Source organism: Bombyx mandarina, chromosome 10 (genome assembly GCF_030267445.1).
Source record: "Bombyx mandarina strain Sakado chromosome 10, ASM3026744v2".
Lineage (NCBI taxonomy): Eukaryota > Metazoa > Arthropoda > Insecta > Lepidoptera > Bombycidae > Bombyx > Bombyx mandarina.
Genome location: NC_143217.1, coordinates 4,059,835 through 4,075,104, shown reverse-complemented (window position 1 = coordinate 4,075,104; position 15,270 = coordinate 4,059,835). Strand labels below are relative to the sequence as shown.

The 15,270-nt window shown below is 32.9% G+C and overlaps 3 protein-coding genes across 3 annotated transcripts in view; 2 read left to right on the top strand and 1 right to left on the bottom strand.

Annotated features, from left to right (window-relative positions):
* Positions 1-2,341: 2,341 nt before the first annotated feature.
* On the top strand, positions 2,342-5,492 carry Arl6IP1 (ADP-ribosylation factor-like 6 interacting protein 1). Its single transcript, XM_028182282.2, has 3 exons — positions 2,342-3,922; positions 4,090-4,461; positions 4,737-5,492. Exons 1-3 carry the CDS (start codon positions 3,890-3,892, stop codon positions 4,926-4,928), a joined length of 597 nt encoding a protein of 198 aa, XP_028038083.2. The 5' UTR covers positions 2,342-3,889; the 3' UTR covers positions 4,929-5,492.
* Positions 5,493-5,558: 66 nt separating this feature from the next.
* Positions 5,559-7,938, bottom strand: LOC114248864 (fatty acid-binding protein). Its single transcript, XM_028182284.2, has 4 exons — positions 7,223-7,938; positions 6,870-7,039; positions 6,656-6,766; positions 5,559-5,762 (listed from the first exon to the last, which is right to left on the bottom strand). Exons 1-4 carry the CDS (start codon positions 7,290-7,292, stop codon positions 5,703-5,705), a joined length of 411 nt encoding a protein of 136 aa, XP_028038085.2. The 5' UTR covers positions 7,293-7,938; the 3' UTR covers positions 5,559-5,702.
* Positions 7,939-9,840: 1,902 nt separating this feature from the next.
* LOC114248883 (uncharacterized) overlaps positions 9,841-15,270 on the top strand; it is a 90,259-nt gene continuing 84,829 nt past the window's right edge. Inside the window, exon 1 of the mRNA XM_028182311.2 lies at positions 9,841-10,277. Within this exon, the coding sequence (XP_028038112.2) occupies positions 10,108-10,277 (170 nt within the window). The 5' untranslated portion in view covers positions 9,841-10,107. The remainder of the gene's footprint in view (positions 10,278-15,270) is intronic.

Genomic DNA, 15,270 nt, shown 5'->3' with positions numbered 1-15,270 from the left:
AAGTATTAGGTTTTTACCTAAAAAATTGCTGTTTAGTATACAGAAAGTTGTAGTGATGTTTTTAGTTTCTAGTTATCATAATATGCACCTATGGTACAGTACCGGTGCATCTCTGCCAGCGCAGTGGTAAGGCACAGCCCACTGAGTTTCTCGCCGGATCTTCTCAGTGGGTCGCGTTTCCGATCCGGTGGTAGATTCTGCAAAGCACTGCTCTTGCTAGGGCTAGTGTTGCAACTTCCTCTGTTTAGAGCCCCGCGTGCTCACCTACTCTTTCGGTGAATCTAGTATGACCCCTCGAGGTCACTAGAATAGGTATGAGAAAAAAGAAACACAGAAACACAGAAAGAAACAAGAAAAAGTGTTTGTTTTGATGCTAACATTGAAAGCCGCTGTTAATTTAGCGGTAAATTGAGTATCTTCCGCTTCCATTATGGCCTTTCATCGTTGTTAACTTTAGTTTTCAGACGACCACGAGGCTCATTTTTTAATCAAAAATTTAATGCCAGAAGCATTCAAATCAATAAAGAGATCATGCGTTCGTTTGTAGTGTTCACATCGTACATGTGCGAAATTGCTAACGTGGCGGAACTCGTATTCCATAATTATTCCTATTTTAATCGTGTCTATGTTGACGAAAAAGATACATGTGTAGTGAAGACAAAATACTAATGACTATTTGAATTTAGAATTTATTGCAAGCCATACGAACATTTAGTTCCGAAACGATGTCTTCTATATAAACCTTTTAAGAGTAAAACAACGTCTACAACGGTTTCTGAGCTGTCCTCGATATTTTTTTCCACTGCCCTGAAAGAAGCACTCTCATTCTGCCTCCGGCACTTATAATTACGTTTTCCTGGTTAACTGCATTCAACGAAAAGCATCCTTCGAGATCCATAGATAGAACGATATCTCCACTTGCTACTAGCGAATCTCTGCGTACGCTGTCATCCTACTAAAACCTTAGCAATACGGAGCATTAATACATTCAGAAAATTTTGAAGTCGTCGTAATCTAAAGGATAAGACGCGCGCCCGGTTCATTCGTGTCGAGCGATACACTAATATTCGAATCCCGCAGGCGGGTTCTAATTTTTCTATTGAGATACGTACTTATCAATTGTTCACGACTAACTTCCACAGTGAAGGAATAACATCGTATAATAAAAATGAAACCCGCAAAATTATCATTTGCGTAATTACTGGTGGTAGGACGTCTTATGAGTCCGCACGGGTAGGTACCACCACCCCGTCTATTTCTGTCGTGAAGCAGTAATACGTTTCGGTTTGAAGGGTTAACGGGGGCAACCGTTATAATGGTAAAACTGAGACCTGACAACTCATGTCCCGAGGTGGGTGGCGCCTTTACGTTATAGATGTCTATGGGTTCCAGTTTCCACTTAAACAGGAGGACCGTGAACTCGTCCACTAATTTAAGCTAAAAAAAACCTGTCCGTTTTAAATTTGATTCGTGAACTGAAAAACAAGTTGCCCGAAAACTTGAAGCTCATGAAAAATATTCAAAGAATTAATATAGATTTGACCTGATGTTGTATTTTAAGAAAAAGCAAAAAGATGTTTCGACATTTGAGCAGTAGCGTCAAATCCATTTACTTAGTTGAAAAAATACACAAAATATAAAAGAATGTTGGTATGAGATACTGAATTTGAAAGACATGGCTGGAGAAATCCGATTTTAAGGTTTAGCCACATTTGCTATATTTTTAATAGTTTTACCGCATTCTGACGTAGAGTGATTATGTATTTAACATGATGAACGCCGTCAAGACAAAACAGAATGAAGTTACATTTGTTATCTTAAATTCTCACTGTCCGTGCTAGTTTAAAATGCGAAGGAAAATACTGCGATAACTGCATACTACCTATTTGGCATAGTACAAAAAATTGGAACCCAAGAAATTTATTCTGCAAAAACAGAAATCGTAGATGAATCCGATTCTTACGAAGATGATTGTCTTTAATGTATTATTATTTTAGTACTTCAGGTATTATCTGTCTAGCAAAATATGTTAGTGTTTTTCTGGTGGTTTGAGGGTTCGCTAAATTTAGTGGTTTCTACAGTTTCTAGTGGGTTTCGATACAACAATTTGTGGATTCGTAAAAATAAAGTTGGCAACATTGTCTATAAAAAAAAATTGAGAGCTCTATGGCTGGCTGGTAAAATCTCTTTTTGGTTACCATGACATGGGGTAAATTGGGACAAACCTGCGGAAGATTCTCAAAGTACTTGTAGCACGGAATCTACCTAATTTTCTTTAAGGTAATATTTATCAATGTATAGAAGAAAAACCAAGTTAATTATGGAAGTACTAAGCATGAGTTAAGTTGGTCCCAAAAATTCGTCAAATTAAATTTAAAATAGTGGTTGAAAAGTGCGTTTTAAAACAGCTTAAAGAACTTTTAAAAAAAGTGATATTATCGTTGTTTTTTCAATAAGATCACAGTTTATATAAGTTTTTAATACACCTGGAAATACCACAACAAACGGTAAGTTGCAATATTCTTATTTTAAATACAATATTTCGACAAAATAAAAAATGTATATTTTTTCCTTTCTTTTTGGGGAAAATTGGGACGTATGTAGGGTAATTTGGAACGAGACTGGAAAAATTAGGGACGAGAAAACACAAAATTGGAACACCAAAAGACAAAATAGGGATGGCTTGTTAGGGTTGTCACTGATATCTTATAATAGATTTTTTAGCCTATACTATCACTTAATTGCGTGATGTAAAGAAGGTTAATGTGTTTATCAGTTAGTTTATGTAAGTATTATAGGTAAAAGAAAAGTATATATATAATTACTTTTTTTTCGCGACATTTACCTTGTAATATCTGCCCGGTCGTATGTTCTTTATAGCAATAAAAAAAATTAAAAGTTAAAAGAACTCAAACGAATCAAAACTTTTGTTATTTCAGAATCTATTCACGCATCGAATCATGATTTTGTTAACATTCACAACGAACACACACAAATAAAAACAGGCCTCAGATTTGAAATGTAGCATTAATTAAAAATCCGAGATATCCAATTATGAGTGAGTGAATTAATTGAGTTTAGTTATTTCGCTTAGAAAGAATTTCTTTTATTTTTGTTATTATTGGCAGTAATCAGATAAAGCTGTTTTTTTTATCTTATTCACCTGATATCTTACTCTTGCTCAAAGATTATTTTGAAAATGTTGATTAAATAAAATTGTATTATCGCATTTCCAGTCCTTTTGTTTTCTATTTTTTATTCTATTTTATGATTTTGTTTCAGAGTTGTGATTTTTAAGGAAATTAAATAATAATTTTATAAAATATAACATGCACATACTTTTTTTGATCATTGTATTGTTGATTATCATTCACGTCACATCGCTTCGGAATAGAAACTAGCTTAATTTACACTATGTTGTGTATTGTGCTTAAATTATGGATTGTATTCATCATTTCGGTCCATATAAATAATTATATGGCACCTACCTATATATCGCAGTACTGCGAGTTGACAACCCTTACAAATATCCCAATTTAACCCTTAACCGTGTCAATTTACCCCGGACGCTGGGTAAATTGGGACGGCCATTATTTTACCGATTATTTCTTTAAAATGAATAATTAAAATAATGTAACGGTTTTTATCACCTAGGTACGTTCAAGACTCAACTTATTTCTTTGGTTGAGCAGTGACTATTTAATTGGAACTATTTTAAAATTCAATCTGAAGGTCGATTTTGTCCCTATTTACCCCATTGTACGGTACCTACAAACTTCAAATATTTTCCTTGCAATTTATGAAAAAAGAAATCGAATTGCATTGCTTATTAAGTTTTTAATAAGAGTGAGAAGAACAGTTATTTAAGGACGACAACTTTATCGCTAAAATGGGAGAGAAATCTAGTACAGTCCAAGATCAGGTAAGCCATGAATCATTTCACTAAAATTCAGCAATGGACAAAATAGCTTTTTGTAACATTAAAAGAAGAGTGGAAGGAAATTGAATATTCAAACCAAAAGTCTATAGTCATTATGCAAGGTTTTCATCTATAAACTGTCTAAATGAGGGTAATTTGCTTTATTTCAGGAACAGCAAGTGCGAAAAGTAAAGCGAACTTTAGAAGGTTGGCGTGTAGCCTTACTCTCTCTGAAGTCTGTAATATTGTGGGAACAACAATGGCATCCTTGTGCCATTGTGGGCTCAATGACAATTATGTATCTTCTCATTTGGTTATTAGATCTCAATACTCTAGCTTCAATTGCTATTGTGGGTCTCATTCTTAATTTTGTTGATTTTATGGTACCAGTTATATGCAACCAGCTTTATGGATCTAGTTCTTGGACAGGACAACATGAGAAGACATTTGAAGAAATTTGTAGAAACATTGTAATAAGCTACAATAAATTGGTGATTTACATCCATTCATTCTATTCCCTACGAGATACCAGCCCATTTATGGTAATTAAATGTTTAGTGTAATTTTATTTATAATTAACTTAAACTAAGAATCAAGAGGAAAGGAATAGCACAGCCAATAATACAATTCAAAACAGACTTTAATTTCACATCTCAAGGTTAGCAGTGGTATATGGTTTGGTATATAATAAGCTGAGCTACGCTCTGAGCTCTTGTTGATAACTCCACTAGACATTTGTTGTGTGTAACTCAATTTAAAAAAAAAACTAAACAAAAGGAAATATTATCACAGTTTAATAAATGTCTTTCTTTTTCAGTATTACACTATCTCCATCAGTACATTGTGTACTGTAGCTTGGATATCCTCTTCTATTAACAACATTTTCCTGTTGTATTTATTGTCAACAGTAGTACTGCTTTGGCCTGGCATACAGCGCTGTGGGATTTTCAATAGTTTTTTTTCTGTAGTGAACATGGCACCTAAAATTCCATTTCTTAAGTCAGAGTAACATGATGTATTTGAATATATTTCATCCGTGTACTTAGTCAAGCTTGGCTTTATTTAACGAGCTTTAAATTTAAGTAAAAGAATGTGATATTATTTTTTTATAGTCAAAACCAAAAGCTGTTTCATGTTTATATGTTGTGTTGAAAGGCTGTTACACTAAGTGTTTGTTCAATTTGAAGTCTAAAAGGTTTTATATTTATTTGAATAAGTTTTAACTGTAAGGTTTGTGTTTGAATAGGTTTTCATTTTATGTATACCTATATGTTTGTTATATAACTACAAATAATGACTAACCAACTAAACTATATATTGTGTTGATGTGCAATTTTACTGTGGACAAATTTTTACAAACTTCAAATGTATAGGCTACTAAATTAAAACTTTCTAAGAATTCCATGAATTAGAATGAAGTTTTAGTAAAAATGAATTCATGCTTTAGACATCAACTTAATTGCCTTGAAATACATTGCTTGTATTTTATTGCAAATTATAACTTGAGTTTAGGCAGTGCATAAATTGTTGGGCATTTAAAAGAAATAAGTTTAGTAAAGTAGTCTCAGTAAAAGAACTTTGTTTTCATTTATGACTACCTACCTTGTTGATATTGATAGATGCATCAGAAAAACAGCAATTGTTGTTGGCACATACATTTAATAAAAGTACAAATAAAGTACATATAAACCAGTTCTTGTAAAACTTGAAAAATGATAACTTATTGACATCGTAAATTTTTAATTACTTATTTATACATATAAATCATATTTCACCATAAGGTCTACTGCACTCTGCGAAAGTAGCGTTTCCCAGAAACACTTGCATTTTCATGTGTGAGAGTCTGAAATAATGAAAGAAAATGATTACTGAATTCATGGTTGAGTATTTTGAAAGAAGAAGAAAAATATAAACTATTAAATAGACTTAACCTGCTTTTAATTAAAGGGTATTATTTGATTTACAATTGAGTAATTTTAATGTTTAATCGAGTATGAAAACAAAATTTTCTCTTATAATTACTTGTTTAACATTGTACATGCCTTCATAGTAAAAGGATTTATGTTCTAGTTTTAATGACTTATTGGAGCAAAGGCTGTGCAAGTTCATCCATATTAGCTAAACCACCACATTTCCAGAGATCTTTTCTACCATGTACCACCTGACTTTGGAATGAACTTCATTCCTCAGTGTTTCCTGAGCTCTATCACATGTCTCTTCAAATGAGGTTTGTGTAGAGTACTCAATGGTAGGCAGTGGTTTGGATGTGCCCCTAACATTGCTGAGATCTATGAGCTATAGTAACCACTCACTATCACCTGATATCCCTTTCCTATTAATATCTAAATAATAAAATAATAATGCATATTTAGATATTTAGATATTAATAGGAAAGGGATATTTTATTAAACTCAAATGCATCACAATATTCATTCTGCTGCCTACTTTCAAACTTAAATACTTAATTGTGTTGACTGTCCTATCCTATATGGTGGGCCATACAGTATGCAAAGGTATCTTACATCGTGGGCAGTACAGATTCTATTGTGGGGTTTTGTAGGTAGGAGTAGTTTGGTAGGAAAATAAAGTGATACTGTTACAACAGTACACTGTATATGGATTGATGATAAGAAAGTAGGGGCAATTGCTAGAAGAGACACTGTTTGTATATCTATGTATTAAGAATAGTTGTGGAGAACTGGTCATTTCTCAAAAATTTTAAAATTATTTACTCACCACAATACATTCTTCATCAGTAAACTGATAGTGACGTCCGCATTTAGCTCCTGTGTCAGGTATAACAGATTTTGTCTCCATTTCACAATCATTGGTGATTGTTGTGACACTCTGAAATATGTTGCTTTGCTGGTGACTTGGTACTAATAATGTTTTTAAAATATTGCAGAAAAAAATAATCTAGTTGGTTTAGTATTTTGAAACTTGCACTGACTTTTATAATGGAATTGGGCATTTTCTCTTCATATTCTTCGCCAAGCTTAAATTTGTGTTCTACTGTTCTTAACAATGATGAATTTTTTATAGTCATAGTATCCCCATCAATTGAAATTTCCATTAATGGTGATGACATTGACATCATTTTTCGACCCATAAATGGTACACCTGAAAAATTATTTCAAACTACTTGCAATTTCCATTATAGCAGCTAAAGTTAAAACAATTGCTTATCAAGGGATTAATGGATAAAATGATACCAAATTCGAATTGCAATCACATTGATTCACTCAGTAGCAGTTATATGCACGGAATAAAATGCATGCAATTCAAACTTTTCATATTACTTACCGACCGCACTGAAATAATCATCAATGTCTTCGTTCTTGTAGTGCTGGTACTTTCCAGCGATTGACGGCATCTTTTTCTACGCAAATAATAATTGCGTGTACGATATAGCAGTCTTTAAGCACCAGCAGTAGTTAGTTATTTAAATCTTATCAAAAAATTATCAATCACGTATGAATGATAAATAATTACAATTGATAAAGTAAAGGACCTACGAATATGTGATCAAAAGCATGAATGTGGTAGAAATTAATGTTGATTTACGTAGAAGTTTCGAAACATGAATTAGGTATTTAAATTTATTTTACTTCATACCAATTTCCTACCCGCTCAACCGTATTCACTCATTTATTGCTAAATTTAATTTAAGTAGGTAGGTATCTACGTAGCTACCTACAGATTTTTTGTTTCACTGTTTGTTTTGGTTTTGGGCTATAGACTATTTTGTGCGGCTTTGTTTATTGAACAGGCAAAGGAATGATCGCGTACGATGTAATAATTTTTATTTCAAAAGACCGGAGTCTGATTGAAGTGGAACGAAAACTATTCAATTTAGAAGGGAATGGATAGATTTAAATGAAAATAATACGAATAAGAAAATACAACTTCTTAACTTACTAGTTAATCTAGTTTAGCAGATAGTCCAAGGCGATTACACGGATTCTTCTGGGATAGCAGACTGTTGGTAGGACATTGGAGTTATGAAGGAAGACTAGGGTATACTGACGTATTGTGTTAGTATTTTAATTATGACTATTGTTATAACCTTCTTTTCCATATTCCATTATTTGAAATAATATACTTCGAACACATTGTCATTTTTATCACCTATCATTATTATATTTTTTTGCTATGTCTTGAAAACAATGTTTTGCAAACTTTGTTTTATTATAACTATGATGGTGTTACAATACCGGATTATATCATGTAAAAGAAAGAGCCAAGGTTGTGAGAGTCGATTTACCCATATGCGCAACCTTTTTTATGATCAAAAGTTTAGCAAAACCAAAAGATTACAATTCTAGGGATACATTCAAGTGGTTGGTTACTGCTGAAGATTTCAAATTGTTGACTCCGCTGAAAAAATACATGTCATAGCGCTCTCTAAACAGAATTATTACTATTATTAACTAAGATCACTAAAACCCGACTGACTGAATTAACATCACTATACCTGAGCAAAGTTCATACAGTCGTTAGATACGTAGACAGTGCCGGATTAACCAAGAAGCCAGTAAGAGTAGCAATTGCTACGGGCCCCGCGTATTTAAACCCACTCATCTCTGCCCGAGCTTAATTTTTTGAGTGACTTATTAAGAAAAAGTTGTTTGTATAAACGTGTAGAATTTCAATCAGCCTGATAATCAGCTCTACAAAAAGTCTGACTTATGCAAGCACTCTTACCCGACACAGTGTGGATGTGTAGCAGGATTGAGATGGCTCGATTTAAGTTGTTAAAATTATATATTTATTTGTAAGATTAACAGTCACAAGGAACACCATGAGTCAAGAACGTCTGAATTATCTCGCTTTGATGAATACAGAACATGATTTGCTCAGAGAAATTGATACGAATAGTATCATTTCTCAATTTGCCCACATGAAATCTAGAAAAGTTACTTAAAAAAATAATAAAAGAAACAAATAAATAATTATAAAACAAAAACATTATTTGAAGTACACCATTGATAAAATATAACATTAGCTATTCCTAAAAAAATAATATACTTTGCATTAAATATCAACTTTGAAATATGTATTGAAAAAAATTTGTACAGTATCATCAGTTTTCAATTGTTAGTTTCTTGCCAAAATTATTCTATATAGCCAGAAAATCTCATCTCTGGCTTTTTGTACTTGTCAGAGCCTAACAGCGCCTATAGTAATTTACTAAATACCCATAAAATTATAACCTATAGATGGTAAATAAACGTATAGACTATTGATTTGTTTTTTTACCACTTTATACTTAAGAACCCATAGTAGATCAAGGGCTCTTTGAAATAATTTGCTACGGGCCCCGCGCTTGCTTAATCCGACACTGTACGTAGAATAGTGTTTTATAGAGATGCATGTCCTTCACCACAGAACCGTGCAGGATGAGAGTTTTAACCTGTGTGTATTAATTCACAACACGCATCACCGACATACTATACCGGGAGAAGTGGCGATTACTCTTGAGGCGCATAACGTCTGTGTAGTGTGCTTAGTGCGAGGCTTTTAAAGTTCTCGATGGCGTAAAAGTGAACTCAAGTTAGTATGTAGTTGGAACAGCAGCCCCAGCGGCAAACGTAGGCAGCCGTTAGTATTAAAATAGTAAAATTGTGTAAAAATATTACCCATTTTTAGTTTGTAGCACTAGCGTATAGTAATGACTGGCTGGCCACCCCTATTGCTTTATTTCTGGCAGTGTATTAGAAAAACATTAATACATAAATAAACATACATTTTCTTAAATATTTAAGTAATACGGTAACTGTTTGTAAAAATAATTTCAAAAATGTAATTTAGCTATCCACAGTTCCATTACAAATGCTCTGAATGAACTCGAACGATTTCGATGCATCGAATACTAAAAATTTGATGTACACCGAACAACACTACCCCGCCCATCTCCATCTGACATAAATTCATTCATCAATGAGGGTGATGTTAGCTTTATGTTTTGATTCAAAAATTATTAATTCGAAACGATTTCCATATTATTTTTTACATAACAATATGTGATCATTTACTTTTAATTTAAGTGAATCAGTGCTTATCCACAAGTGTAATTGAATCAAGTGTTAAAGTTGTTCCAGTTTTGATTTTCACTTTACACGGGTTTCTTCATCGATTATTTACCGAATAAATTAACAAATAAATTGACTAAATTTCAAACAGCGAAGATGGGTGACAAAGACGACTATTTGACATCGTATAGGGTATTTTTCGAAAACTTTGCGGCCACAGTGAACCCCGAGGACCAGCTGCCAGTGAACATAGCTGGGTATACAATCACCGAGGCTGAACTTCCTGGCGAAGTTATCTATTGGACTACCCAGTATTTGACAGAAAAGTTAGTATTGAGAAAGTTTCTCCTCATCTAAACAATGAAATTTGCTTTCAGATGTAAAATATAGCCACTTGATAAGTCACTGCCTGATAACACAAGTGTGTTGTGAAAGATTGTTTCAGAAATATGTGATAAGTATTGTTTGTTTAGCATATTTTTTTCTTCTTTAAAACAAAGTCTTACAAATAGATATCCTATTCCCTGTATATAGCTTAAACTGCGGCAAAGAATCTATACTTTCTCTGTAAACTAATTGTTATTGCAAAATATATAACTGCAAGTTTATTAAAATATATTTTTTAAATGCCTTGAATAAAACTGAACAGTTTATAAATATATAAATAGAGTAATTGGCAATTATTCATACACTATATTTTAAAATGATTTATCTCAATATTTATATGGTAAGCAGCAGTTTGGCTCTGCCCCTGGAATTGTTGACATCCATGAGTGACGGTAACTGGTAACTCACTGGCAGGAGGGACAAGGTCAATAAAAAAAACCTATCAGCAAAATACCATAATAAGACACAAATGTTGGAAGTCGTTGTGGCTTAAAGGATTAAGACTTCGGTGCATTCGTATCTTGCGATGTTTATTAAATAATGTTAGAATCCCACTGGCGGGCACCAATATTTCTAACAAAATACATACTTGACAAATGTTCACGATTGACTGAAGGAATAACATCATGTAAAAAATCAAACTTGTAAAATTATAATTTGTGTAATTACTGGTGGTAGGACCTTAGGTTGAGTCCAAGAATCAATAGGGAAAATTAGCTCTATTAGATTATTGGAATTTAATTTAAATTTGTTATATTTACAAGATCAGTGATTGAATGATTGTTTTGATTAAATTAATATCCCTTAAAACAACTATTCATATTTTTGATACTTGTATTTGCTTGTCTTTTTGTGGGAGCCATTGAATTTTTTTTATTTTTTATTGCTTAGATGGTTGGACAAGCTCACATCCCACCTGGTTTTAAGTGGTTACTGGAACCCATAGACATCCACAATGTAAATGCGCCACCCACCTTGAGATACAAGTTCTAAGGTCTCAAGTATAGTTACGACGGCTGCCCCGCCCTTCAAACCGAAAGGCATTACTGCTTCACGGCAGAAATAGGCAGGGTGGTGGTACCCATCCGCGCGGACTCACAAGAGTTCCTACCACCAGTAAATATCCCCCATGTCACTAAATAAACCTCTATTGATATAATTTGTTAATGTTTTTATGCTGTTGGCAATGTAAAATAATTAACAATCAACTCACTCGCAGAGTTTTTTTATGGTCTTTATGGTATTTTGTGTGAGGAAAGTATTGGCAGCTTGAAACTTCAGTATTCATTGTGTATTCACACAAATTTTGTAAAACAAAAACTAAAAATATTTTTTACATTTAGTAATCAATATATTATTGGTGTTGCATGTTAGTTAGTAGTTTATATTCTAACTTAGTAGTAACTAAGTAGTTTAAATTCTATTCTACACGTTAATTATTTTTATTTCTTATTTCCCGACGAGAAGAGCAGTGTACTTATCACAAAATAATTCTTACATAATCCACTTTATATGTGAGTCGAAATATGTATTATTACGTTGCAAGCGGTAAATCAGTGACACATGTCCCGGATAAAAATGCCACAAAATAACAGCTTTATTGTCTTATCATTTAGATTTCTGTGGTAACCAGTTTGATGGTAACCATTTTTACATTTACATCAAGTACCAAATGATGGGCTGAATTCCATAGATAGCAGATACTACAAAATTTAGCATATTTGCTAAAACTGCTGACCAGTAGAATATTTTTGTAATTTTATACTGTTGTATATACAATATAGCATATATGTATGTATCTATCTGTCTATCTACAAAATTTAACAGTTACTGAGTACAGTATAGGTACGAACAAACTTTCTAAAAGGACTTTGACCTTATAAGGTTTCAAAGGGCTTACACTACCTTTGTTGACGATACATTAAACATTTGTTCAGGTGTTTCATTTCGTGGTGTTGTTTACTTTTTTTTAAATATTCATGAAATGTTAAATTTATACGAAAATCACCAGGAGAATATTAAACAGTTTCATTGTCTGTTTATGCGGTTTATTATAACAAGGACAAACAGTGGATTTTTGTCCCACTACAATAAGATTTTCTGCGGTTTAATGATGCCCGTTTACGATAGTTACCTTTTGTAAATTATGGACTATGCGGAAAAATACGTGGTCACATAGGATGTGTCATACTGTGATGAGTAAGAAATTAAATTAAGGTTCGGCGGAATTCCGATTGTGAATGTACCTATATTTTTACATATTTTACTAATAATAATTATACATTTTTGTAATGTGCATAGTAATATTATAAATGTGAATGTGTAACATTATCGGGTTTTTTTTACGCTTACACCACTGAATCAAATACCACAAGACGAAATTCCAAATAATTTGAACCCTGGAAAAGAATATCGCACACCTTTCACCCCACTGTCGGGCACAAGTTTACGCCCACGCCATAAAAAGGGTAGTAGTTAGTTTACGCGCGCGAAGCTGCGAACAGAAAGCTACCATTTTATTTGTAAATCGAAACAGAGTGAATTTTATCCTATATATTTAGCCTAAACTTATATCACACACACATCCAAAATTGATCATAATAATTGCACACACGAACAGACCAAAATCTGTTTATAATTTTACTTTTTGTATAGATAATAAGGAAGTTTCATGTCGCGTAATAAACCACCATTACATGGAAACCATTTTTGTACCGATTAGAAATACGAAGAGACAAAAAACGCGGCTAATTAAACAAAAATATTAATAATGTATTCAAATTCATTATTTACACAATAATATAAGTCACAAAATAAAGATTCCAGCTTACATTAAACTTAGAATGTAATATGAATACAAGTAACAATGAGCGGTCTTATTGTTTGAATCTCTAAGAAAATCTTAAACGGTTAATAAAATATAGTGATCGAGATGACGGAACTTATTTTTGAAATAAAAAATAATCTTGTGTTCCGGTTTGAAAGAGTTCACTTGCCAAGACAACGGCTTAAAAAGTAGTCGTGCCGGAACTCCGTCTGCTCATCTACGAGAATGAAAAATGTATAAATGAAGTAAAAGCCACATTTACAATTATTATGATTTGGCAATCGATTGGTTACCTGATCCACAAGGTAGCACAATGACGACGAAGAGTCCAAAGAAGCTGCAAAAAAATATGGAGAAAATGACGATTTAAGAAGAACTCTTGTATAATGCGCTGATCTCGGAAATGAGAAACGAATCTGAGAAATATAAAAACGTTCATATTACAAGCTGCAACGCTACAAAGTATAGATTAAAATATGTTTCTATGAATTTAGACGGTTCACTATTTAAGTCTTGTCAATAGACTGGAATTGACTCCTTATTTGTTTTTTTTTGTTTTTTTTATTGCTTAGATTGGTGGACGAGCTCACAGCCCACCTGGTGTTAAGTGGTTACTGGAGCCCATGGACATCTACAACGTAAATGCGCCACTCACCTTGAGATATAAGTTCTCAGATCTCAGGCAATACAACAATACATACAATACATACATACATACGATACAACGGCTGCTCCACCCTTCAAACCGAAACGCATTACTGCTTCACGGCAGAAATAGGCAGGGCGGTGGTACCTACCCGCGTGGACTCACAAAAGGTCCTGCCACCAGTAAATTTATTCACTACAATTTTTATATAAGTTCAATCGCAAGTTTTCTCAGATTTGTTGTTGTGCTCTAGCTTTCGGCTCATTGGGGTTTTCCTATAATGTTACCCAAGTATTGTATGTATTAGTTACATCACTTTATTATTTACTTTTGGATTTTAAGACTTATCTCCAGTTTTCTCGGTAGACCAAATGTTTTTTTTACGCAACTCGTTTACATGCAAGATAATATTGTAGATATTACCGTCAGCGCGATTAAATTTTTTTTCTGTATTAATTATAGTTAGTTATATTTACCGCTACACCACTGATATAAGATAGATAGCAGTACACAAGAAGAAAACAATTACGTTAGGCAATACAAACGAATACCTACGTCTATTTAAAATAAAATAAAACCGATACAGCGTAAGTGGCGTGGCTGGGATTCACTAGAAATAACATGAAAAAAAGGCCTGTATTACTATATGTAAACTTGTATATTATTATGTTAAATAAAGTTCAATCTGTCTAATACTTATTAGACTAGAAAGTTTTGTAATTGTATATTATATAATTAATAACAATTGTATATTATATAATTGTGTTTCGTGAACAGTAACTCTAACATAGTACTATTTCTAGGAATTTCAAAATATGTAATTGCCAATTTTCTTCTCAATCCAAGTTTATCAAGTAAGGATTACCGATTACTATCTTAAGTCAAACAATCATTATCTCTGCAAATTAGCTTTTGCATAGTTTACTGTGTCCGAACATATTTAACAGTTTACAACATAAATAATATTTACATTTAAGTCTGAAACAATGAGCAACGCTGGAATTATTTTATTTATCTGCTATCGAGAGATTGCGAATTCAAATATGTGTAAAGGCATATTAGATACGTAACATGAATAATGTAAATAAATGTGTAAGTAGGTAACCTGCACGTAAACAAAGCTATGTTTACAATTACGTCATTATATCGTTACGCCAGTTTCATCTCTTTTTCCGAATTAGGTGTTTTATCAGATTTGATTGTAATTGAATGGATGCGTTTTTTGTTCCATTTATTATAAGACGTGCCGAAGAGAGCGTAAATATTGTGTTACAGTGGCGTTGCCCGACACACATTACATTGCATAAAGAGTGATGTCCTAATGGGAACAACCACGGAACAACATTGTTTTGTAACCGCGAACTTTCACGGTTGATATTCAAAGTAATTGATATTAGGCGTTTTCCTATGAAGTTGCCGTTTTTTAACACTGGCCATTTGAAACATAATATGTAATAAT